The 25211-nt window shown below is 33.9% G+C and overlaps 3 protein-coding genes across 5 annotated transcripts; 1 reads left to right on the top strand and 2 right to left on the bottom strand.

Moving 5' to 3' along the window:
• The first annotated feature begins 1686 nt into the window (after positions 1-1686).
• LOC145571943 (GTP cyclohydrolase 1-like) lies at positions 1687-5195 on the top strand. Its single transcript, XM_081630960.1, has 2 exons — positions 1687-1891; positions 3943-5195. The coding sequence occupies exons 1-2, from the start codon at positions 1687-1689 to the stop codon at positions 5103-5105; spliced, it is 1368 nt and encodes a 455-aa protein (XP_081487086.1). The 3' UTR covers positions 5106-5195.
• Positions 5196-5512: 317 nt separating this feature from the next.
• LOC145571942 (uncharacterized) lies at positions 5513-12557 on the bottom strand. The gene is made up of 9 exons (XM_081630959.1): positions 12270-12557; positions 11943-12009; positions 11628-11831; positions 10119-10300; positions 9802-9976; positions 9508-9719; positions 8839-8964; positions 8613-8755; positions 5513-6445 (listed from the first exon to the last, which is right to left on the bottom strand). The coding sequence occupies exons 1-9, from the start codon at positions 12301-12303 to the stop codon at positions 5837-5839; spliced, it is 1752 nt and encodes a 583-aa protein (XP_081487085.1). The 5' UTR covers positions 12304-12557; the 3' UTR covers positions 5513-5836.
• A 4056-nt stretch (positions 12558-16613) lies between these two features.
• Positions 16614-24052, bottom strand: LOC145570308 (serine/threonine-protein kinase MHK-like). Of its 3 annotated transcripts, none has more exons than XM_081629345.1 (18): positions 23787-24052; positions 22485-22868; positions 22308-22386; positions 21559-21627; positions 21354-21443; positions 20826-20964; positions 20584-20686; positions 20344-20396; positions 20000-20066; positions 19212-19320; positions 19058-19123; positions 18864-18932; positions 18726-18786; positions 18532-18636; positions 18088-18122; positions 17941-17986; positions 17046-17121; positions 16614-16910 (listed from the first exon to the last, which is right to left on the bottom strand). In XM_081629345.1, exons 2-18 carry the CDS (start codon positions 22490-22492, stop codon positions 16835-16837), a joined length of 1251 nt encoding a protein of 416 aa, XP_081485471.1. In that variant the 5' UTR covers positions 22493-22868; positions 23787-24052; the 3' UTR covers positions 16614-16834. The 3 variants fall into 3 exon arrangements, with proteins under 3 accessions (XP_081485471.1, XP_081485470.1, XP_081485472.1); XM_081629344.1 differs by having other exon boundaries at positions 22485-22742; XM_081629346.1 differs by having other exon boundaries at positions 16614-16907; positions 22485-22742; positions 23787-24051.
• Positions 24053-25211: the final 1159 nt, after the last annotated feature.

The raw sequence follows: 25211 nt of genomic DNA, 5'->3' as shown, positions 1-25211 counted from the left end.
CGGATAACCCCTAACAAAATAACTCGGATAACCCCTGCCACACGGTGTGACCTGCTACAACAAAAAATTATTGTTATCATAATAACTATTTCAATTAAAATTATTAACCATGGTTAGTTTTTTTAATTAATCATTTAAAAAAAAATCATCCCTCCCCACCAGTCGAGCTACCCCCTTCAGCTAGCATCCGTCAGTCCTTCCCCGTCGGCATCCCCCACCTCTACACCTTGGGTGGTGGGGCTGGGGTGTTGGGATGGGTCGGTCGTCGATGGAGTAGAGAGGGTTGGGTAGCTGCCGGCAAGGGGCAAAGGAGGTTGATCGAGCAGGAGAGGGGGTGGTTTTATTTTATTTTTTTTATTCAAAAAAATTTATTTATTTTGAATTGTAAAAAAAAAAAACAAACAAAAAAAAAACAACAAATTTACTGTGGTTAAACTTTAGGAAATTTTAAAAAATAACACCATAAAATTAACCCAAATTTTGTTTATAACACAAAAAAAAAACCCTTAAAAATTGATTTCACCACCACTTAAATTTTTCATCCAAAAAAAACGTTAAATGGTCCTTTCCAAATAGAGTAGTGTTACTTATTTCTTTATTTTAATTTTTTGAATTTCTTTTAAAGCACTATATTTTTGGGAGATTCTAAAGTGTGGTAATTTTGAAAACTAACATAATTATGTAAAATATTATACGAGTATTCATTTTGATTATTTAATTTATCCTTTTAGAGGCAATTTAGGTAATTTAAAAGTTAGTCACCAACTTTCGCTCCTCTCCTCCTTGGCTCCTATAATAGAGATTATCTTTGAGAAAAAAATAATTTAGGTAACAAATCAACAACGATTAAAGGAAACTATTATACAATTTTTTTCAACTAGGAAACAAATTAAAGATATGATTTTATCATCAATTTATTGAATTGGCGATGACAGAAGTCAACTCCCATTCATTATTAAGGTGTCTTTCTTTATATATTAAGTTGAAAACTATAACTAAAACTAAAATGAGATTAAATTATGGAGTATTAATTTTACTACTCACCTTTCTATTGCTTTATAAATATATACTACACAATAAGTAGTACCTACGTACTACTTCAAATTTCCAACACCTATCTTTCTTACATCTTTTGCTCTACATCTTCTCAAGAACATTAAGATTTCAATACCTCTTTCCCGGCGTACATCTTTTCAAGCAGATTAAGATTTCAAACCACTTCCCCTACATATTTATAATCATCTCTCCTTTGGTTTCAAATCGACACGGCTTTCGAGAACATCACCGTAGATATGCCACGTAGACATTCGAGAACATCACTGTAATTAGGCCACGTAAATGGTTCATTTTTCATGTGATCTAATACACGTTTTTCATGTTAACTTGTATTAGTGTATTAAATGTAACTATTTAATTATTATAACTCACTTGGTCAATGCATGGTACGGAGTAAATGTTATAACTTATAAGCCATCACATAATTTTCCATCCTAAACATTTCTTGCACTAGCTACATAAACGTTACATAATTAAAAAAAAAAAAAAAAGTTGTGATTATCATCGTATTATTACTTTTTTTTTTGAACGGGATCATCGTATTATTACTTATTAGGCTATATATATAGCTGTTGGCTTTTGCTTTCTTTAATACAAGTAATTGTATTTTTTTCCTTGTGTTTTGAGTCAATGGGGGGTTTGGCTGAGCACAATTGTGAGGTGATGTTAGAAAACACATTGAAAGTGAGTTGCATGAAAATTGGTGTTGAAGAAGAACCAGAGATTCAGGCTGCTGTGAGAGTTTTATTGGGAGGCTTGGGTGAAGACGTCAACCGCAAAGGTATCAAGAAGACCCCGCTTCGTGTTGCCAAGGCTCTCCGATATGCAACTAGAGGTTTTTTTTTTTTTTTTTTTTTTTTTCGTAATAACATTTATTTTTAGTTTACACGTTTCTCTAATCACGTTATAAATTCTGCCATTAATATCTTTAATTACTCCCTTTGTCTCACATTACAAAGCCTGTATTTCTTTTTAAGTAAATCAAAATTAAAAGCCTATTTTTATTTTTAACATACAATTTGACAATAATATCTACTATGATTTCTTTTTTTTCCTCATTTGAAAAGGTAAGAAAAATAAACATTTTAATTTGGTTTACTTAAAAAGAATACAAGCTTTGTAATATAAGACGGAGGAAGTACCAATAAGCAAAAATTATAAAAAGTTGATGTTTAGAAAATATATATCGTGACTTATCTAATGATCGAAATCCCATGACTATATTTTTCATTAAACATAAATCACAAAAACATAGTCAAAGAGAAGTGCGTGAATAGCGTAAAAAGTCAAAATATGTCAACTAAAAAAAAAAATGGAGGAAGTATATGTTGTAGTTTGCTTCCTTTTTTAAACTAGCTGTTAAGTTATGCTTACATTAGCTGTTAAGTTATGGTTACATACATAGTCTGACTAATGCTCTATACGAAAGTACGGAGTATAAGCTAACTAGTACATATATAGAATCATGATCTCAATTCAGGTCATTGGTTGGGTTCCATTTGGGTCTAGTTGGATCGGTTGGTTTTGAATCATGCTCAATTATTGTGTCATGTAGATCAAATTCTAGATTAAGTCACTTCTTTGAGATATATATGATTATTTTGGACCATTTCTATTATTGACACCTCTATGTAATATTGACAAATGTCTCATGCCATGCTCTTGTTGGGTCCACACCCCTTATTTCTCTTTTTCACATTTAAAAGTAAATGGGCCACACCCCTTACTTCTCTCTTCCTTTTTTTTTTTTTCTTTCCATGTGATTAAAAATCTGGTAAAAAGTAAATGGGGTCCACACCACCTACCGGTCTTCCTATATATTTTAACTATAATTTGATTATTAAACTCAAATACATTTTCTGTTTACTAATAACTAAATACTTTGACTTTTATACTATTTATATGCTTACTTTGAGTATATATATATATATATATATATATATATATATATATATATATATATATATATATATATATATATATATATATATATATATATATATATATATATATATATACTGATGAAGTATATAAAAAACATATATTTCCATGTAAAATATTTTTGGATTAGTCTATAAGTATATTTTCATTATATTAACCTTTTATACTTCTTAATAATACTCCGCATATAATTACAAATATTAATGGTCAAAGTTGAGCAATGATATGCGTGGTGGTCAAAGTGTTGCGATTATTAATTTATAATAAAACGGAAAGAGTAGTAAATCTACTATTTTACCATAGTTAGGCATTTGTCAAAGGCCTAATAGGTGGGCATTAGGGCTTCTTGCTCCTATCTCTCTTTAATGCAATTGCAATTTTCTATCTTTCCTCCCTCTTTACTTGAAGTGTCAACCCCCAATCTTTCATGTATGTGATTAGATTCCTTTTATATACTGATACATATTTTTCAACACAAACATAAGACTTTACATTTATAAACCTTCTTAAGAGAAGTCCACATTACACTAACATCTTTAAACACAGGAGAAAATCTGATGTTAGGAATAACTAGAAAGCATTTTAAATAGAAACTTAATCTACTAGATATAAGCTTAGAAATTACAACCATACATCCATACAGATGACATATAAAGATAGAAGACTGATAGAACTCGAAAGCTGATCATTCAGAGGTGCTTGCACCCATTCATTCTTCATACATCTTCTTGATCTGATGTAGTCTGAGATAATGACATGAGTCTTATGCACCGCGACCATCCTTATTCCCAAAGCAGCAAGCTCATGGGCCATTATTTTCTCAACCCTTGTAATGTGCCTGAATTCAACAACTTCAAACTCTGTAATAAAATGTACACACTTGTTTATTTGTAAATGTTAGTGCATAAGGCTGTTGGCACTGATATTTCTACCTATATATATCAGGTTACAAACAGAACGTGAATGACATTGTGGAAGGTGCTCTATTTCCTGAAGCGGGTCTTGAAGATGATAAAGTTGGCGAAGCAGGAGGAACTGGGGGCATTGTCATTGTTCGAGATCTCAATCTCTATTCAAGCTGTGAATCTTGCTTGCTACCATTTCAAGTGAAATGCCATGTGGGTTATGTTCCATCTAGGCAAAGAGTTGTCGGCCTTAGCAAACTTTCTCGGGTTGCTGATGTCTTTGCTAAGCGCCTTCAGGATCCACAGCGTATGGCAGATGAAATTTGTTTAGCTTTGCAGTATTCCATCGAGCCAACTGGTGTTGCTGTTATCCTTGAGTGTCTTCACATCCATTTTCCTACTTTAGAGTCTACCATAGTTGATCCATCCCAAGAAGGGTGGAAAAAGGCGGTGGTATCCTCTGGCTCAGGTGTTTTTGAAAACAAAGAAGCTGGCAATGATATGTGGACTGAGTTTTTCGGGCTTCTGAAAATGAAAAGCTTAGCTGACAGGATTCAGAAGAGTATGTGTACCGGTCATTGGTGCCCATCCCAGGCTCCCTCAATCAGTGTAATTCCACCTGATATGGTCAGTGCAGTTGCTACGATTCTTAAGACTTTGGGTGAAGATCAACTAAGGAAAGAACTTATTGGTACTCCTGCTCGATTCCTTAATTGGCTGATAAACTTTCAGACTCGTGATTTTAAGATGAAGCTGGATGGTTTCGCAAGTAAGATCTGGGAACCTCGGAAATCAGATGGTGATATGAAAGGCAACATGAAGATCCATTCTGAGCTGAACTTGCCGTTAAGGTCACAGTGTGAACATCACTTGCTTCCATTCTATGGAGTAGTGCATGTAGGTTACTTTTCTGCTGCAGGAATGAATCCTATAGGGAAGACCATTCTTCAGTCAATTGTGCACTTCTATGGTTCCAAGCTACAGGTGCAGGAGAGGCTCACCAAACAAATTGCTGAAACTATGGCACCTCTTCTTGGTGGAGACATAATAGTCGTAGCTGAGGCTAGTCATACATGCATGCTTTCTCGAGGTGTTGAGAAGTTTGGGAGCAGCACAGCCACCATTGCAGTTCTTGGTCGATTTTCAACTGATCCAAAAGCTAGGGCATTGTTTATGGAAAGCCTTCCCTTTACTGAGCTCTAGTCATGATTCTCATGAATAATGCTTTTAACATTTGCTGCTTGTTTGTTTATTATGTATATTTTGTTATATCATTTTGCCCCTTGGAAGACAGTGAGGTTTTGTGCATAACTGGTTATATCGTACTTGCTTGGGATGATTCCATCAAAATCTGTTTACTTACATTGAACCTCCAAAATAATCGTATTATTTAGTTACTGCTCTGCATGAGATTGTTAAAACCTCATTATATGTAGCAACTCATGAACAACTGAACAAGCACGTCCAAATATGGAACAGAAGCAATAGCTGCAAAAACCAGCGCCTTTCTGTATTGCCTAAATACATGAATAGCTGAGTATCTTATCAAATCTTTGATTCCAATGTACACAAAAGCTTAACTGTAACTGCTAGAGTGATATGTGTGATGCACTGTTCATCAAACCCAGATCTAATTACATTGCCTTGGCTAACAATTTAATGCCAAAAACGTCATTTACAAGCCAGCAACAGTTTGCTCCATCTTATTGTCATTATTAATCACCAGTGTTATACAACACTGAAAAAATTCCACTCAAAACAATTATTAGATTCCATGTATGGAAACATGAAAATTGTGACAGAGATTAGTCAACACAAGGTATATTTATACAATATACATACATCGTGCACACTGTTTGTAACTACAGATAGCTAGATGTTGTACATACATATACATATCAAAACATCTTTAGCCACACGTCTGTAACCTCAGTTTAATCAGAGTCTAACCACAAGTGCCGAATCTTGTGCCATTTTACTGCTGCTTTAGGGTGTCGATGTTCTGGAGATGGTGAACGAGATTCTTGCCGTTTGGGACGATAATGTTTAGAAGATTTCGAGGGAAAAGTTGGTTCAGATACAGACATGGCAGATTTCAAGGGCAAAGCTTCCTCAGAATCAGTTGCAACACTTGCGAGAGTTATTGAGGGCAAAGTTGGCTCAGATGTAACAGCAGCAGATTTTGAGAACAAAACTTGTTCAGAATTAGTTGCAAGAGATTTTGGGGACGAAGTTGGCTCAGGTGTCACCCCAACAGATTCTGAGGACAAAGTAAGCGCAGGTGTAGCTTGAGGTTCCACTTTCTCATATCTTTGATTTTTATGAGAATGATTTGCAGCTGAGGTTGACACTGATTTTGACTGATATATTGTATTAGGTTCACGAGGTATATAAGGACGATGTACTTCACTTGAAGACAATTTTGTTGTAGATGCCACCAGAGGATCATTATGTTTATGAGCTTGATTCATTGGCATCATAACACATGCTATTCCCAGAAGCATTACTGTAAATATCAATGTCAAGATGGACGTTCCTGAAACCTGCATTTAGGTAATGTTCAATATATAGCAACTGCAACTGAAAATGCTTAATTAACCTCAAAATGGTAACTAGAGGCATATTTAGAACCACAAGAAAGCCGGGGAAATATAGCTTGGACATAAATATTGGATATGAAGTCTCTCAATTCAATCAGAAGATCAAAAGTTTCTACTTTCAACCATCTTACATAATGGTCAGATTGCATTGCCACTCTACACAAACTAAGATGCAAGTTGTAAGAAACTAAGAACTAATAAAGTAATCTTTATTCAGGGCAAAATATATCCTATTGAACAAAGTTTCGCCAAATGGATGGGGTATCCATGTAAATTCTTTAATTCCAAATAAACTTCATAAGAATGGAAATGGGACCATGTCATGCTAGCAAGTACATTGATGGCATATGGCACACCCCAAGCAAACTTAAAGTAGTACTTTGTAATGCCAGTATGCCAGAAGTCCTCATCAAGTAAAACAGAGTTTTTTTTTTTTTTTTTTTAAATGTTTTTATTGTATTGATTATATTTCCGTTGGGCCAAAATTGTGCAGAAGCACCTATGCAATTCATTGCCAGCTCGAAACTCCAAAATCACATAGGAAGTCAACAAATCGAAGAAATTGTTCTCTCACTATCATACACTCATGAAATATTTATTAATAACTACCTAGTTTAGAGTCAGTTATGAAAATAACTACCCTGTTTTAAAAATAATTTTGGTAACACTACCAAGTTTCTTCCAAAAAGTAACACTACCTTTTATAACTTCCCGTCCAAAAACTTAACAGTGCATGTTATAGGGTCCCACCTATTAGACTTCTCGAAAAAAAATCACGTAAAATTCCCTTTATATCCTTATTTAATCTCATCACCCACCTCTTTCATTTTCTTTCCCCTCCCTCATTACACCACACCTTACACGAGCCTTAATCACCATTTTCACCGCACAAAAGCTTCTCCATTTTCACCATTTCTCTCACTGCTCCACTCACATTCTTTCTTAATTCTTTGTTACACATCATTCTCAACTTGATGTAAACTTTGATTATGCTCATTATCATCATATCATCACGGCAAATGCGGTAAAGCTACAAATAGACAAAAGGAAGGGCATCGATGGAAATTGAATAATGAATGTTGGAGGAGTTTAGGTGGTTAAATAGGCAAATAAGTGGGGTTGTATAGCGTGCACCGTTAAATTTTTGAATGAAGTTTTGTATAAGGTAGTGTTAACAAAACTTTTGGAAGAAACTTGGTTTTTTTTTTTTTTTTTTTTTTTGAAACAGAGTAGTTATTTTCAAAACAGAATATAAACTTGGTAGTTCAATAATCAATCAATCAAAATCTTAATCTCATAAGTGGGGTCGGCTACATGAACCAAAAGTGATTATTCCGTGTAGTCATCAACGGAAATCTTCCTCCTCCATCCCTTACGAATTACGATCCAATGCCTCATCTTCATGCAAATCCATATACTTCATATCCTTCTTAACTCCTAACCAAGTCATTTTCGGTCTCCCTCTCCCTCGTTTAACCCCTCCATGGTCCCACTCTTCCACTCTTCGTACCTCATATAAACTTGGTGGTCATTAACAAAATTTCCTATTTATGATAATGTGAAGGTACAAATTAATCAAACTAGAGAATGCATGTTTTCTGTTTTCTTTTATATGTCCAACTTAAAGGAAAGCACATAGGTTGATTGGATCACCGAGACAAGAGTTTTAACATATTCTTCCATAACCCACAGACTAAAGCTAGCTCAAATCTACGATGCATAACTAATGTAAAGTACTGTATTAAAAATATTCAATTTTATAACTTTAACCTTCCTAAAACTAATATCAAAACCAAAAGCATTAGGGCCAGGGCAACCAGAACTGAAACATCCTAGAATTTTGAATATAGTGTAGCACAATAACATGTGTATAGAAATAAGGTCTAGTAGACCTCCAGTCTCTAAAGGTACAAATTATAACAACAAAACAGGCCACCAGCTTCATTAATTATAGGTCTCCGAGTCATAGCCAAAGACTGAATTAGTTCTAGCAATAATAAGTTTTACTGTGACATAAATCAAGCAGCAGAGAAAAAATTGATAATGAAAAAAAAGCAAAGAACACAGTTATCATGCAGCCATGCAGGTATGAGAATGCATAGGATCTAACCTTTTCTTTGACACCGTCTACAAAGACAGTACTCCTGTTAATCCATTCTCTAGACTCTTTACAAGGAATATTTTTGTCCGCGTGTTCCAAAGAGTATCTTATCATGTCAACAATTGTCAGTTCACTTGTTGGATCAGAGTTATCTGTAAAGAGTTTTCTTTTAAGTAATTTTCTTGACAAACACTATTTTCTTTTCAAAGAAAGGCCATCTACTCCAAGTAATTACCTGGTATGTCAAATATCTGTTTTGCTGGTGGTACACCCAACTTCTCTCCTAAGTAAACGCGGACACGTGCTCGGTCCCCTAGAGAAAGTAAATCGCCATGTGTGACTACAATAATAGGCTTATCATCTGCAGTTAGAAAAAACACAGTTACTGGTGATTAACTCTGTATCTATTGAGGGGCAATATACTGCACGTAATCGAGAGAGAAGCAACAAGAAGTTGATAATATAGGGTGGAATACATGCATATCCTATATGAGAACTTTGTCGAGCAAGATGATCAACACAAACCATGTGTTATACAAAATAACAAAGCACAAGAGGATGATAAAAACATGACCAAGAGAAAGCAGAAACCAAACCAAAAGAGCAGTTGCTCATCCAAGCTAGATTTTAATATATGCAACAAATGTACAGTGCATCAACCAGAATATAGAGGTTTACAATTTAGTTTAACATTGCAGTATGGCATTTTTATTTCTCATTTTTCTGATAACCGTGCTTTTACAAGGAAAATACTCAGTACATAAACACCTTTAATTATACTCCATCATTTAGTCATTAAATAATCTCATACACTTCCTTAAACCAAGATAGACCATGCATGAACATGCAAATCACATACACACATATAGACTGATACATCCAATAAATTCAAGAGCTTCAATACCTTTGAATGACAAATATGGGCAGCTAAAAGTCTTGGCCACCATTTCCACATACGCCTTGTCTTCTTTCTTGTCACTATTCATAGATCTGAGGACTTGAAAGCCATTAACAACAAATATAACAAAGTTGACCTTTCTGATCACAGTGGAAGAAACACCACTCTGTTGAGCCTTGCATTTTAATGACATCTTCAGGTTAGAAGCATCTGAATCCCTACACCAAAGCACCAAGAAAGAGTCATATTATATTATTCATCCTGGTGAAGCAATGTCAGTACCATATCAAATTATCATACCTGATAACTAACTCTCCATGACGAACCCCTTTGGTCATCCAACGCTGAAGTATTTCATCATTATCTGCAAAATTCTCCGACAAGCTACGAGTATCAAACAAACAAAATGAAGTTGAACCTCTGGGAATCATATATTCCTGAAGGAAGTAGGTCCCCTCCCCGGTAGATGGGTTATCTGACATAAACAACCAAATAGTGAGCTTCATGCATTATTCTTCTGATTGCAGAAAAAACTAGTAGCAGTAAAATATAGAGAAAAAGAGGAGGGGGGGGGGGGGGGTTCAAATCACATAAAGGAACAGGGGAGCTGAAAATACATGTTACTTGGGCTCTTTCTGATGCAAACTTGTCATCTTCAAACACTCTTGATATTCTGTTAATCAAACTGCTTTTCCCAGATCCTGTAGGACCAATTAGTAAGAGCGTCGTCGTTTTTGGTATAACATAATTGCTGAGCTTCTTCCCACCAGCATTAGTTATCCATGAACCAGGGTTGTAGCTGCAAAATTTGTTGATTTATCCAAGATGAGTGTTCAATTTCCTCACTTAGTTGAGGTTTGTTAAATAACTCTCTTCTCTTCTTGCTCCTAGGCTATCTCAGTATCTCATATTTTCACTTATCCACTTCACCCATGCAAATGAGATTTCTTCTAAAAACAAAAAAGTAAATCCAATTTCAAAAATACAACTGCCCTACAATGACAGGTTTATACAAAGTAATCCCTTTGTTTAAAAATATTTGACACACTTCCCTCTTGTGGAAGCTTCAGAATAACTGTCAAAGTTCCTTATTTGGACATGACCCACCATTCTGTTTTTATCTCACCAACTATGACAACTATATTTTTCCCGTTCTCACATGTCCCATTTTATTACAAAATAGAATGATTCCATTAACTATACTTTATATCAAACAACTTACTTAAAAGTCCCCACTCAACATTTTCTTAAAATTTGTGCCCGAATGATAGTGTTTATTACTACAAAACGAAGGGAGTAATTGATACCATGAGGTAATGAACAATGAACTAGCTGAATCCCAAGGACTTGGATAAATCTGTTGATCACAAGATTCACAAGTATCACAGCCACCACAACCCATTTAAGGCTTTAAGAGCTATTTAAGGCACCACTAAGCTGCAACAACCATCTAAGGTACTGCCAAACATGTATGACCCAATGTATCTTAAGCACAACCACACCATCCAATAAACAACCAAAAGTATGGTATTGTTTTTTTTTTTTTTTTTTTTTTTTTTTTTTTTTTTTTTTTTTTTGATAAAATGTTATTGGTTTGTTTTATTGATCATAGAAATCAACAATGAGCTACTCATACTAGGTTAGAACTAAAAAGAAATACTTAACCTATGGATTGATAGCATAACCCTAATGATTGATCTAGGATCTCAATTCAAGGAGTAAACACCGTTAGATGTAGACTTTGGGGTTAAATAGTCATATTTAGTGAAAAGAAGGGATCAATAGGTGCTCCCAAAGATGAGAGACTTTTCCAATATTTAAAACTAACAAGGATTAATCTCTTCTGAAACATCCAATACTAAAGATAGTGCTACTATGAAACTAACAAGGACTAATCCCTTATAACAAAGAAGGTATAACCGTATAAGCAAGCAACACAAAATCCAACTTCAAAAATACCTTAAATCAATAGTTTTATATTTTTTTTTCCCTCAATTTTTAGTTGCAATACTTTTCACGCTTGACATACGCACAAAATATCAAAGTAGAAAATTTTAATCGGATAGTCCATCAAAAATCTGAAGCAGTATACATAAACAAAGCAAATAAAACTTTAGAGAACAAACCTCAAAATTTTACTCTTTGCTTGATAAAGTCCCTCTTTTCGAACCCACAATTCATCATAATTCTTCATAATCTCATTGTAAGCATTCTTCCTTCTCCTCAAATTTCCATCAAATACTACCGAATTTGAAGAATTTCCATGACTCACTTCATCAAATTCTTTAAAAACAAATTCATATGACTCACTGATTGATTCATCACCATCCCTGAACCAACAAAACCCCTTAATAAGATCAACATTCAACCGAACAACAAACCTATTAAACCATCATAATTTACTAAAATTACTCAATATCCCCTATCAAACAATCAATTACCTGTAAAATGAGGAAGGATGAGCTGAATAATCTGGGTAATCATAATCCAAGGATGATAATTCTTCTTCTGTTTAATTTCAAATAAGGAAATATTCAAAATTGCAATAAAACCCCATTAACACAAAATTACAACTTTAAACAATTAAGCAAACAAGATTAAATTTTGAATAAAAAGGATTGAAGCTTTGTGGATGTGAACTAGCTTAGTTGGTTCAAGTCTCGGAATGGTATCCAAAACCGGCCCGAGATCAAAACCCGTCTACATCATTGCCTAACACCCAACAAAACATGAAAACTTTGAACAAAGGAAGAGGAGAGAGATAATACCAGAGGTAGAACAAGGAAGATTATCACCACCCATTGAAGCTGAACTTGCTTCCCCCTCTAGTAGCTGCAACAATGACGAGATTCGGGATTATGAATTGTTCCTGATTTTTCTTCCACTGTAGCACATTAATTATTTAACTAATACGAAGTACTAAAAATTTATATTGGTTGGAAAATTTTTAAATATATATATATTTTTTAATATTTATAAATTTATTTTCAGGAGTCATTCACTGCATAGGAATTGGTAAGCTGTTGAAAATTGGAAGTTTTTGCTGGCTGCCCAGATCAAACTTCAACTTCAGTAGATCATTATAAAAAAAAAAATACTTATATTTATATAAAGGGGTGCTTCATCACATTGCCACATCCACATGGGAGCTATTGGTTGATTTTGGAGTATAAGCGTAATTTTTTTTGTTAATTAAAATTACAATGCATAAATATGTTGTTTAATTAAAACTTTCAATGATTGTTTGTATTGTTTAAAGTGAAATTGCATAAGTTTGTTTACTTTACTTTTGATAGAATTTATTTGAACTTATCGTGTACAAAATATTATTCGAATAAAGATAAGGTGAATAATGTAAAAGATCATTATTATCCTTTATAAATATAATAGGATCTAACAGAAGTGCAGTGTACTTTTAGATGGAAATAGTCGATGTGTACATTAATGATAAATAGAAATTGGTATTTTTTTTCATTAAACTAAATACTAAGTATATAAATTGAAACATAATTAATAATAATCATTAGATTGTTGCAACGAGACTAAGAGTATTATTACCTTATACGATCGTATTGAGCTCTTATCTAGTAACTTAAACTATTGAATGAGCATTTAGCTCTCAACAAGTTTCTATCAAGTTAAAGAACACATCATCCATAACGATAGCAAGTTGACATACAATTGTTCTAACTTCTAATGTTGGGATTTCATCACACACACATACTCTAATACTTTTGTAATGATGATGAATGATACTAATGGGAATTTAATAAAGTAATTATAATAAAGCTTTATCGCAAAAGTCCAATACTTATTACATACTCCATAAACGATGAGACGTGTATGTACCATGGCGTCCATGAGTATACAAGTCGAACATTCCTTAAAAAATTCCTCTTAAATTCATAATCATAGCCATAATTACGGAGTTTAATTGTAGAACAGTGAATGCCAAGGACAATTGCTGCAGCATCATACAAAACGAATGCAAAAGGATTAAAGAAGCTGCAACAAACCAACAATAACAAATTAACAACAAGAACATGTTTATGGCACTATATGTCCGTCCAAAGAAAAAAGCCAATTTAACACGTATTATTTGTGCCTGAACTTTATTTTACTAACACCATCCCTAGATCTGATCTAGCAAATGTATTGGTCCATTATGAATTAAACAAAGCATGTGAATTGCTAGTAAAATACATTACTTCTTAATAACCATTTTAATACAATTTACCTGATATTCTTTTTTAGCCTTGAAGAAGCATATCAACTTACACCAAGTTACATTAGTATAATTTGTTAGAAGTTTTAACAACATTAGCCTGCATTTAGTGATCCCCTCCGTATCTAACAGAAGTGCCACAATGGTATCCGTTGATGAAAAGCTCGGTCTGACTTCTGAGGCACCTGTATTCCGGACATCAAAATCTTACCACTCTTTCTTTATGAATACCTGAACAATTTGACTCGTACTTTTACAGTACAATTACATACAGACGAGGATTAACACCATCAAGGTGTAGGTAAATGGTCAGAGCCATATCAACAGCAAAGCCATTCATTCTTCTAGGTAGTCAAATTGCATATATAAGGCCTAAAGATTTACTACTCTGCTTATTATCAGGTTACGAAAAAGAAGGGGGGGGGGGGGGGGGGGGGTGATATGCCATTGTCAAGACTGGTAAATTAAACCTTAGGAAGCTGAACCCCTACACATATGACATCATTTCAATGTGCCTCTACATGTCATCCATACTCATCATTTACAATACGATTACATACTGGTTCAGTAAAATCAAAATAGGAGCTCCTGAAAAAGAAAGAAAAGTTGAAGATCATGATTTAATATAGAGATCAGTGCACTGATTGGCATAAAGTTTGTGGATGATGAATATAAATGTTGCGTAAAGGCACACGGAAATAATGTCCTGTCCTAGAACAACATTAAAAAAAAAGAATTGCTACTATATAAACAATATTTCTAATGATGAACATAGCTGATATTCACAAACTTCGTAGATACTTTTCTTCAGATTAACATCGAATCAGGACTAGTTTAGGATAAACAGTTCGTTTATACAAATTTTCTTATTAGATAGTACGAAGTATGTGACTAGAAAGAATGATTCACTGAGCTGAACAACCAGATCAGACTTCACCTGTCAGATGGTTTTAACACATAGATATTGATAGCTTACAAACAGTAGCATCATAACATTCCATGATAATCAGTTCGGAGGACTGACAAGAATATTAACAAGTATATAGAATTAGTAGGGCATTCTTCTACTATGTACATCATAAAATGAAATTTACTGCACATAATGCAAGCCTCAAGAAGCAAATACCTTTTGATGATGGACACTAGAAAGAAAAAACGTGTAATCATGAGCAAGTATCATTTAATTCTGTATAAATGATGGATCAGATAAATCACAGTTCTTCTTAAGCTCTTCCATTAATCCATTATACGAGTAAAATCTGTAAAATGCCGATTGCAGTCTTACTGCCCAATCTGCTTCCTCATACATCGATCTGAGAAGGTGCCTAAAAACTCACAGCATGCAGTGATGCAGACCTTCTGACCCCATTTCCTTACCTTTCTTTAGCCTAATTATGGGTCATTCTGGCACAATGGTACCAAATGAACAAGCCTGAATTAGTACAGGCAGTAATACGTACGCAGTCAGAAGAACAAACATCTTCCTGAAGATAACATCAACATGACAGGAAAAGGACGAGTTTGGAATTCATCTGGTGATACACAAGTGATGTTTGGCAGGGAAGTTCGTTCCATGTGTTCAGATGTTCCTAATAGCATCCTGAATCTTGATGCCAAAATTTAGTGTACGTTTCACTCGAAAGAAACGTAGGTTGGGTAGCTTCTGCTATACTCCTACACAGAAATCAAAACAAGTTCAAGGCTTCCCTTATTCTCGATCACAAGTAGGAATAGTTTGCTACTTCTGCACTCAAACAATCAATTACCAATTTAAAGAAAATATAAGCTCTTTACATTTGAGGGCCTGGTAATGAGGCACCCTAGGACTCTGCATGAATTGGCTCAAGTGTTGGACTGTGAAGGCTAGATCAGGCCTTGTATGAGTGAGGAAGTTCAGCTTGCCCACCAAAGTTCTATAGAGGCAGAATATCGAGCTATGTCTAATGCTGCAAGTGAGGTTGCTTGGATGGTTAGACTGCTGGAACAAACCTCAAACCTGTTACACTGCATTGTGATAATCAGAGCTTAATTCACATCGCAAAGAATCCAGTGCAGAATAACCATCATACTAGCAAAAGAAATGTGCGACATTATACCCCGTATGAATGTAGATCAATCTAAATCACAATCGATGCAAATTTATAATCTGAACTAGCAATAACCATCATACTTGACTTATTACGGAGTACCATAAAATCTATTTCAACAAAATTGAACCCTTAATAATGAATCAGTTATTACAACACCTTTAAGCATGATCATAAATTATATACTTGTACTATAATTAACATGAGATTAATGTTTAACTAGTATATACTTGTCAAAAAAAAGCTAAAAAAATCTTACTTTGTTTAGGTTGTAATCTTGCTTTTCTTTTATAGAACTCTTTGTCAAAAAAAAAAAAAAAAAAAAAAGAAAATGTTGTGCAAACCAATTAGAAGCTTTTTGCGCTTTGTCAAACGAATGAGAATAATCTTTATTTTTTTTTATTTTTTCGGGTGGGTGGCCAATGGGGGTGGTTGCTATGGATACAGCTGCCAAACAGCCCATACATTTGACTTTAATATTTGTGGCTCACATAATCACATTACGACAAGGAGTTAAATTATGCTTTGAAAAAATATGGCTAAAAATAAAAGTCATCTCCCCCCTGTGGTTTTTTTTTTTTTTTTTTTTTAAACTCGAATATAACCTGAACCGGATTAACCTGAAGAGACCTAATCCAAGCTCAATCACCAGGGATTCACCCGAAGAGACCTAATCCAAGCTCGATCACCAGGGATTCACCACCAGTATATAACCTACGTACTGTGTTAAAAGAAAAGTTACAGAAAAGTGTTTCAGAGTGAAAATTAGTTGAAGTCAGAAATGAATGCTTACTCGAATGTTAACTGCTTAAATATATTTACAAGTGGCTACAATGAGCGTAATCAGTTAATCACTGTGATCCCTACCACAATTGTTTTTGTGTTGGATAAGAAATAAGGAAAATAAATGAAATAATTACATCTCTATGATTCCTCCGGATTAAATATAAATAAAAGTTAAAAGTCACTAAGAGACAGTGACTCGGCTGTAGGGGCGAGGAAACAGCCAACAATGGGCCATCTAAAATTCCTGGCTGCAAAGCTGCAAGGCCGATCCTGAATGAGGAACTGCAATTGGGGGGTGCGTCATTGAACTGCTAGAAGCGAGAATTCAGTTAGTTCATAAATCTGATAACAAATGCTTTGAGCCTGACAGCAATCGATGAGATATAAATTTTAACCTTCTCGGAGGGTTTTATCATGTAACAAAATATCAAAGTTAATTTACCAACCTGAATGAAAGTGACAAGGACGGATCAACTGGAGGAGTCGCTCCATTTCGGCAAGGTGAAAAAAGTGACCAGAAAACTGTATTAAAAAGAAGCACGTCAGTTCTCAGTTGCTCACAGAATAGAGGGAGAGAAGTTTAGGTTCTGAAAACAGTTTAGATTTGGACTTGGGAGACATGAAAATCAGCAAGTGGAACAACCTATTTAAAAATAACAGTTTCTACATTATATATATAAATATAAATATATATATATATATATATATATATATATATATATATATATATATATATATATATACGTATTTGATTACCAATTCCCAAAACAATTTTCTCCAAAGCAGGCAATGACAATTTAAGGTAAGATTATTGAGGTCATAAGCACAGCCCAAATCTACAGTCCTCACCAGGCAACTCCTTACAAACTTTCCCAAGTGAAGCAGTTTGAAATATTAATCAAAAGTTTTAGGGACTAATTCCAAAATACAAGAAGCTTGAATCACATATCTGCATATGCAAGGACTTGATCATGCAGAAAAGGTGTCTTTGAGCCTGCAAGTACATTCTGGTGTTCTACTAATACTCTAATAGTAGAAATAAATTGTTTCACTGGAGCCAGGAAGTTCCAAGAACATAAGGCTGAAGTTACAAGTCAACTAATAAAATCTAGTGATTCAAATGCGAATGAATCAACCAGATTGCAAGGAACTATGCAGTTAAATATAATTTGACATTAGGAGAAATGTGAGATACCCATGTAAATTTATTGACGAACTTAAGAAGCCCTACCAAGTACCAAGAGCCTAGAGGTACCTTTCATCAAAAAGCCTAAGTGGAAAAATGGCCACCTAACCAGCGTTCTAACATTTTGTGTAAAACAACGCTTATGCAAAAATTACCTGACTGCTCTGGATGATCCTGGAAATTAGAGCAAAAATATATATCCTGCAAGGTCAAATATACAACTTTAGATGATCGCCAGAAGGCAGCTAATTTCAAACAAAGTACACCACTTCCAAGTAATTTGCTGAGCATTATGTGCTAACCTGCCGTGTGCTTCCAGATACACTAGGTCCCATCTCTGCACACAACAATGGCATTATTAAACTTGAAGAAGTAAAATAAAAGATTAAGGCTTATTACAGCAAATGTCAAAAAAAACATCTTAAACCTACAATTTAACAAACAAGTTTCTCCTCAAGATTATAATTTCAAGGGAAAACAGAATCAAGTGCAGTTGATGGTCAAGCAAACAGTTGTCATTGATTCTCCAAACAGAAAAAAGAGCAAGGAACCTAAAGCACCTTTACTTGCGAGAAAAATCAACAATTTAAGCAAACAACTAGAAAAATCTAGCAATAATCCCATCATTATGCCTCTTAAGTCTCCGCTTACACTAGCACACCAAAGCAGAATAGTTTTCAGCAATCTAGTACTCATAGTAACTGCTTCTAAATAAAGGGTGATCATAATCAACATAGATCTCTCACCTAAAGCTGAAACACCAGGGTTCACAGCCAATGACAGCCCAAGGAAACAATCATCTGGCTTGCTGTCAAAGTCCCACAGGTTCAGGTCAAGGTTTGGCTTTGTTTCTGTTACGCAAGAAGGGCAATTAAATATCAAAGAATTACTGAATTAGTATAAAGAAGGTTCGACATAACATGTGGTGTTAAATGCTTACTCGTATACTCTGGTTTGTTCTGTAAAGGATCATGAATTGGATGAGGGACCCATGAAGCAACCTGCCACATAGCTCAAGTAAAGTTATCAATCAAGCACAGGAAAGACCTTATGAATTTAAACTTGCATTATTACATACATTAAAGAATGGATGCTGCAGCGCCTGCTCTGCTGTTGGCCTCTTAAGTGGATCCCAAGAACACAGTTGCTGAAAATCAAGAAAAAGTGAAATTAATACTGTCATTCACACGCACAATCACGCAAGAAAGAATGAACATGATCATAAATACAAACATTTAATGGGCATAAATATTCTACACAAGGAACACATACGCTGATAAGATCAACAGCTTCCCAGCTAGCATTTGGGATTATGTCTGCCAGATTCACAGGCAAAATCTGAAGATGTAAGGAAAAAACCATGATTTAGAAGATACAGCAAGTCAGAAATAACACATAATAGGTAGATAACTAGAATATTTCCAACCTGTGAATGACAAATATTGGCCAACTGTGTGTAATTTTTTGCATCTGGAAACACAGACCAATTAGGAGCACCAAGTATACTGCATATTTTGTACAGCTGATCTATTTCACTGTTCATAGATACCATATCAGCGTACTATCACCAGATACAGAAATAGACCATAATAGTAAAACAATGCACTTCAATCCAGTTCTCAGCTGATATGCATAAACTAGATGAAAGCATGTAGGGTATGCATAACATTCACTGCTCAAAAAAAAAAAAAAAAAAAAAGGTACCCTACCCTTCACAAGCAAGCAGGAAAAAGAACTTTAAAACGGAGCCAAATTATGGTCATGTGTCTCACTGTTAAATACAAAAGAAAAATGAGTTTTTATATATTAAAAGAAATTCAGCTTTTATATGAACCCTTCTCAAACTGGTATTTGAATTTATTCTGGCCATATATAACATCATGTTCTTAAATGTGGTACAAGCCACAAATATTCTGAGATAGGCAACATGAACATAGTATAGGTCATACACACATATTTTGTGATTTCTTTGGAATATGTCTATGCAAGTTCGTACTTTCCTCTTTCCAAACTCTCAGACACTAAGAAGTAAGGGGCAGGAGCAGCCATCACTAGGATAAGGTAAAGAACATAAACCATAACGACATTTAAGTATTTCCAATGGTACAAAAATCAGCAAAAATATACACCCCAAAAAACGTGTCAACCAAAGTTCTATAAATTACTCTAAATAATTATTTCAGCACAGACCACTAAGACTAAATTAAAACTTACCTTTCTCCAGGGAAAATAGGACACAAGGTAAAAAGTTCAGCCATTACTGCACCAATTGCCCACATATCTGCAACAATACAAACACATTTAGCAGCTTGCAAGGAAATGGAGAAATGGACTAATAATCATCTAGGACAAAGGAACATAAACAGGTAGTATACACAAAGCGAGTAGAAGAAGAATGCTAGAATTCACATACTACCAGCAGGGATATTATACCAAATAAATAAAGGAAACAATACAGCACTTCATGAAAGACATTATCAAGGCAGTGAAAGACATTATTGATTGATGAAAAAAGGACCAGCACTCAATGAATTAAAAAAAAAATTAAGAGAACAAACCAATTGCAGGAGTGTAAGTTGAAGACTTTAACAGAACTTCTGGGGCCCGGTACCTGGAAGACAACACAAAAATCTATATGAGATGATGCAGTTGATAGCTTTAGTGCTTTACACGTTATTGAAGACGCAGATGCACATAAGACATGATGATAACTGCAGGAGCTCTTTAGTTTATTACATAATTATACTGTATATGCATAGAATAGACATGACAAAAGGGGAAGAATTTTATACACTCACCAGCGTGTTGAAACATAATCAGTATAAGGAGGCATTGATGAAAGCTCCCTGGCGAGTCCAAAATCAGCAATTTTGATCACATCATTCGTTACCAAAAGATTCTCTTTTATGGGCAAAATTCACAAGAAAATTTAAAAGGTTAGAGAGAAAAAACCAAAGGCACACTTAGAGGACAGAACATATTTTATAGTCACTAAATGACTTCTGATGTGCTGATCCCAAGGCATGGCTAAACATCATACCGGGTTTTAAATCCCGATGAAAGTATCCATTCCTATGCATGTGTGCCAGCCCTTGAAGAACCTGAGTCAAGAGGTTTCTTATATCTTCTTCCGAAAAAGGTATCTGCCGTTCCTTCATTAAATGATATAGATTGCATTCCTGAGGTAAATACAAGTTAAAATGGAACCTTCAAAAGCAACCCAGCAAGCAAAGGCATGGTGTGACTAAACTGGTCATAAGTCAAAAAAAGATTCATTGGCATAATCCAGTAGCCTAACTTATTTCCTCAACAGCCAAAACTTAAAAATTATAAAGTCTTTCATCATCTCTATGCAAGAGACTGGATATACTCTACAGCCTCATTCATGCATTGTGTTTTTTGTTAATGATGAGAATTAACATTTAGGACATGGAACCAATCTTTAAGAGGCACACGCAGTAAGTAAGCCAATTTATGGAGTTTTTATGTTAAAAATCAAAGTTAAGTCAGTATCTAAATATTACATATGTAACCAAGATTGCAAACAACATGACACTTAGAAACTTACCATATATTCAAATATAAAAAATAGCTCATTATTTTCTCGTACGACTTCTTTCAGCTTTATGATGTTGGGATGACTCATTCTACGGAGAGACTGCAAAAGTAGGTAGCTTGTCAGGGCACTATCACAGCATGAAAGTAAATATTGCTACAATCAACGCCTGTAGCATTCAATATTTCAGACTAGCCATGGTAAATGCAAAAAGTACCTTCACTTCCCTCAAATTTACACATTCTTCCCAAAAATAGAACTTCCTCTTCATTTTCTTGACAGCAACCTGTAAATAAAAGGAACAGTCCATCTATCAATCTGATGAACCAAATCTAACAACAAATTCAAACCCCAGCCATCAATGTATGATATAATAGTATCACAAAATCCAGAAAGAAGCAAATACATAAGAAGCAAAGTATAAAAGATCCAACAAAAAAGAGCAATAACAGCCATTTCTAATTTGAAAAAGGGTTCACTGTGGTCCACTTAAGTTGAGAAAAAGCTAGTCACGATAAAGGGTTTACCAATAAAAAATTTGAGCTCAATAGGCTTCAAAATTAAAGCAACAAAAGCTTCCAGATATACTAGTATTATGTAGGTGTTGGTTTATGTGGTGAGCATAAGAGGGTTAGACAAATAAAAGGGATAGCCTCGATAAAAAAAAATGCATACTGTAAATTAGATAATAGAATTTAGGAATAATTCAGCAATAATGATATTGCCAACAAATTAATCATATGCTGATAAAAAATAGCACGTATTTAATACGCTGCTTGGAAGACTAGATAGAATAGTAATGTCATGAAGAGAGCATGATTAATCTAATAAATCAATATTCACAAGTACACAAACACAAATTGATAGATTTCCTTTGCTTCAAAATTGTTACACACACAAAAAAAAAATATAAAAAATAAATAAATAACGATAACACTACCATGAGGTATTTATAGAATGACTTACAATCTCATAATTCTCTCTATTGACAGCCTTATATACAGTTCCACAAGTTCCATCACCAAGCTCTTTCAAAAGTTTATATCTGCACATAACAACAAGAGCATAAAGAACAAATTGAATAACATGGTAAATATTAGCTAATTTTTTCCCGCAATGGTTCCAACATGGCATAATACTAACCTGTCCATTATTCTAAAATGAGGACACACCCGTACAAAATTGTCAATGGACCTCTAATAGCCTCCAAACATAACTTTCTTTTGGGACAAAGTCTTTGTTACTTGTTTGTTGATGAAGGTTAGTGTTCAATTGCACCACAATATGAAAAAATTTGTTGAAGACCTGATTCTCATCATATAGATTTACAAAATCCAACGAAAACGCTATCAACATGCTTAGTTGCAGCCACCGCAAACTGCTTCAATCAACTGGTACCATCTAAAACCCACCAGCAGGAAAAGAAAAGTTGCTTAAACAAAAAATTGTTTCACTTTACAGAAAAGAAAATACTCCACTTAATAAGTTTCATTTCCATTTACTTCTAATCTTTCCCATACGGGACACCTGCATAATCACACATCGAAATTAGTTAATCACAGCATATCCATATCCTACTTAAAATACCCAAAAATACAAATCCAATATAATCAAATTAACACGTCATAAAAAGAAACAAAAAGAGCAATTACCCAACAAACAAAAATAGATATCCAATTACACACTCTACAGGAAGAAGGGTTGCTATGTTACTCAGACTCGGCTAGAAGTTTCAGACATGGATACGTGCCCAAGTGTCAAAATACGAGTATCAAATACAGCCATCATATGAAAAATAAGCGCGATTTAATCAAATATGAAGTGTGTCTATCCGGGGAACTTGAGGTGAAATGGACAGTTAGTCGGAATAATAGATAATTATAATAATCATATATAATCCAGAAACCCCAAATCTGTAACAATTTTCCCTCTCAAGATGAAAAAACAAAGGAATTCTACCATATGCTCATCGAAAATTTGGATGTAATTTCACTACCCAACAAATATAATCTAATCCAAAAATATTTTAATAATATAATCGCATTAATTAAAATTAGTACTGTATTTTATGTTCTGGGAATTACAAGAAATATGCATATTATCAAAGAAAAGCCTAAAAGTAAATAAGGGGATCAAGCAAACGAAACTCAATGAATTTTACAACTTTCTTTTAATGAAATTGTACTGGAAAATAAAAAGGGCTAACAAGAACGTAACAATAATAAACTAAACACGAAAAAGATTATATATTATCACATATATCAATCAATTGAATTTATGAAGAATGAAAAATAATGCAATTCAAACAAAACTAAATAAATTTTTTTAAAAAATTAAAGCTAAAAATCCCCAAATTACATAAACAATCTATATTTAGAAACAAAACTAATCAAGAAAGAAACCTAATTATCTCACAATGATTAAGATCGAAACATTGGAGCTTACCCAGAAATCTCACAATTTGCAATTTTAGCCCAAAAAAAAAAGGAAAAAATCAGAGGAAAAAGAATGTGAATATTCGGATCATGAACAATGTACCAGCGATTTCTTCGAAAAGAAGCTGAAGAGATGAGAGAGAAAGTGAGGAGAGAGACTTGTGAGAGAGATAGAGACAGAGAGAGAAAGGGGTAAAATTTTAATGGAGTTTGGCTTAAATTTCACAGAGGAAATTCAAGGAGAAGAAACCAGAGAAATTTATATGGAGTATTTTTTTATAAATTTTAAAATTAAATATTGAGAAGAAAAAGATAAAGATAAAGAGATTAAAAATAAATAAATATTAATGAAAATTCTAAAAAGCCCTCAAACAAAATTGTTTAAAAATTGAGCTACCATCCTAATGAACAAAAGCTAACTAGCGTTTGGGTGGCGTTAGATAAGTTAGTTAAAAGTGAAAATATTAAATTAAACTGAATATTAATTATGTCGATCGACGCGTGATTTTGGCATACATTCTCAAATTAGGCTTTGTTTTATTTGCCTTATTTTTATTTATTTCAAAAAAAGAAGTTCAAATAAAAAATAAATAAGTTTAGATTAGAACATCGTTTTATGTGCGGTTTTTTATCGCTAAATATCTTTAATTTCGTATTGAAAAAAATTGTGAAAATTACATATTAATAAACTTCATATTATTATGAATCTAACAAGATCCCACTTGATATAATTTTTCCTTATAGATTATCATGCATTTAAGGTCAAAGTTTAGTCAAATCAGACAATCAGATCAGACTAGACCACATCAGATCAGATCAAACCAGACCAGACCAGATCATATCAGCAAAAATAAGGTGAACCAAACAAGGTCTTAATATCACTTTAGGAAGTATTTTAAATGGTTATCTTGTTTTAAAAAAAAAAAGTTTATTTAACGTCCGAGGGCATTCGTTAGCAAGATCCATCTTTAAAAAAAGGTCTAAACTACCGATGAAATGGTAGTCCCAATTTGTTGTTCCTTCTTAAAATAGTCTCTACCCCTATCTTATTAGGGGTAAACAAGAAAAAGGTTCGTTTGGCATCACTGTGGTTTTCTGTTTTTCGGTTTTTAGTTTTTCAAAATCATATGATGTATGTCATATAATAAATCAAAAATTAGTCAAACTTGTTAAAATTATAATAATTTTGAAAACTGACAACAGAATAGTGGAAACACCTTTTTCTTGTTTCCTATTTTTGGTTTTTTATTTTTAAAAAAAAAAATCTGAAAACTCAAAACAAAAAATGATGCCAAACAAGTGGTTTGTTTTAAAAAGCTAAATAAACTCTCAATCTTCCCCTCTCTTACCACCTCTGCAACCACCACACCCTAGCCATATATCGATGTATTTAAGTTCCCATACCAACTAATGAAAACAAGAATGTGAACATTAT

Source organism: Chenopodium album, chromosome 12 (assembly GCF_948465745.1).
Source record: "Chenopodium album chromosome 12, dcCheAlbu1.1, whole genome shotgun sequence".
In the NCBI taxonomy this organism is placed as follows: Eukaryota; Viridiplantae; Streptophyta; class Magnoliopsida; order Caryophyllales; family Amaranthaceae; genus Chenopodium; species Chenopodium album.
Note: the sequence above shows the minus strand (reverse complement) of the source record. Positions and strands in the feature narration are given on the sequence as shown.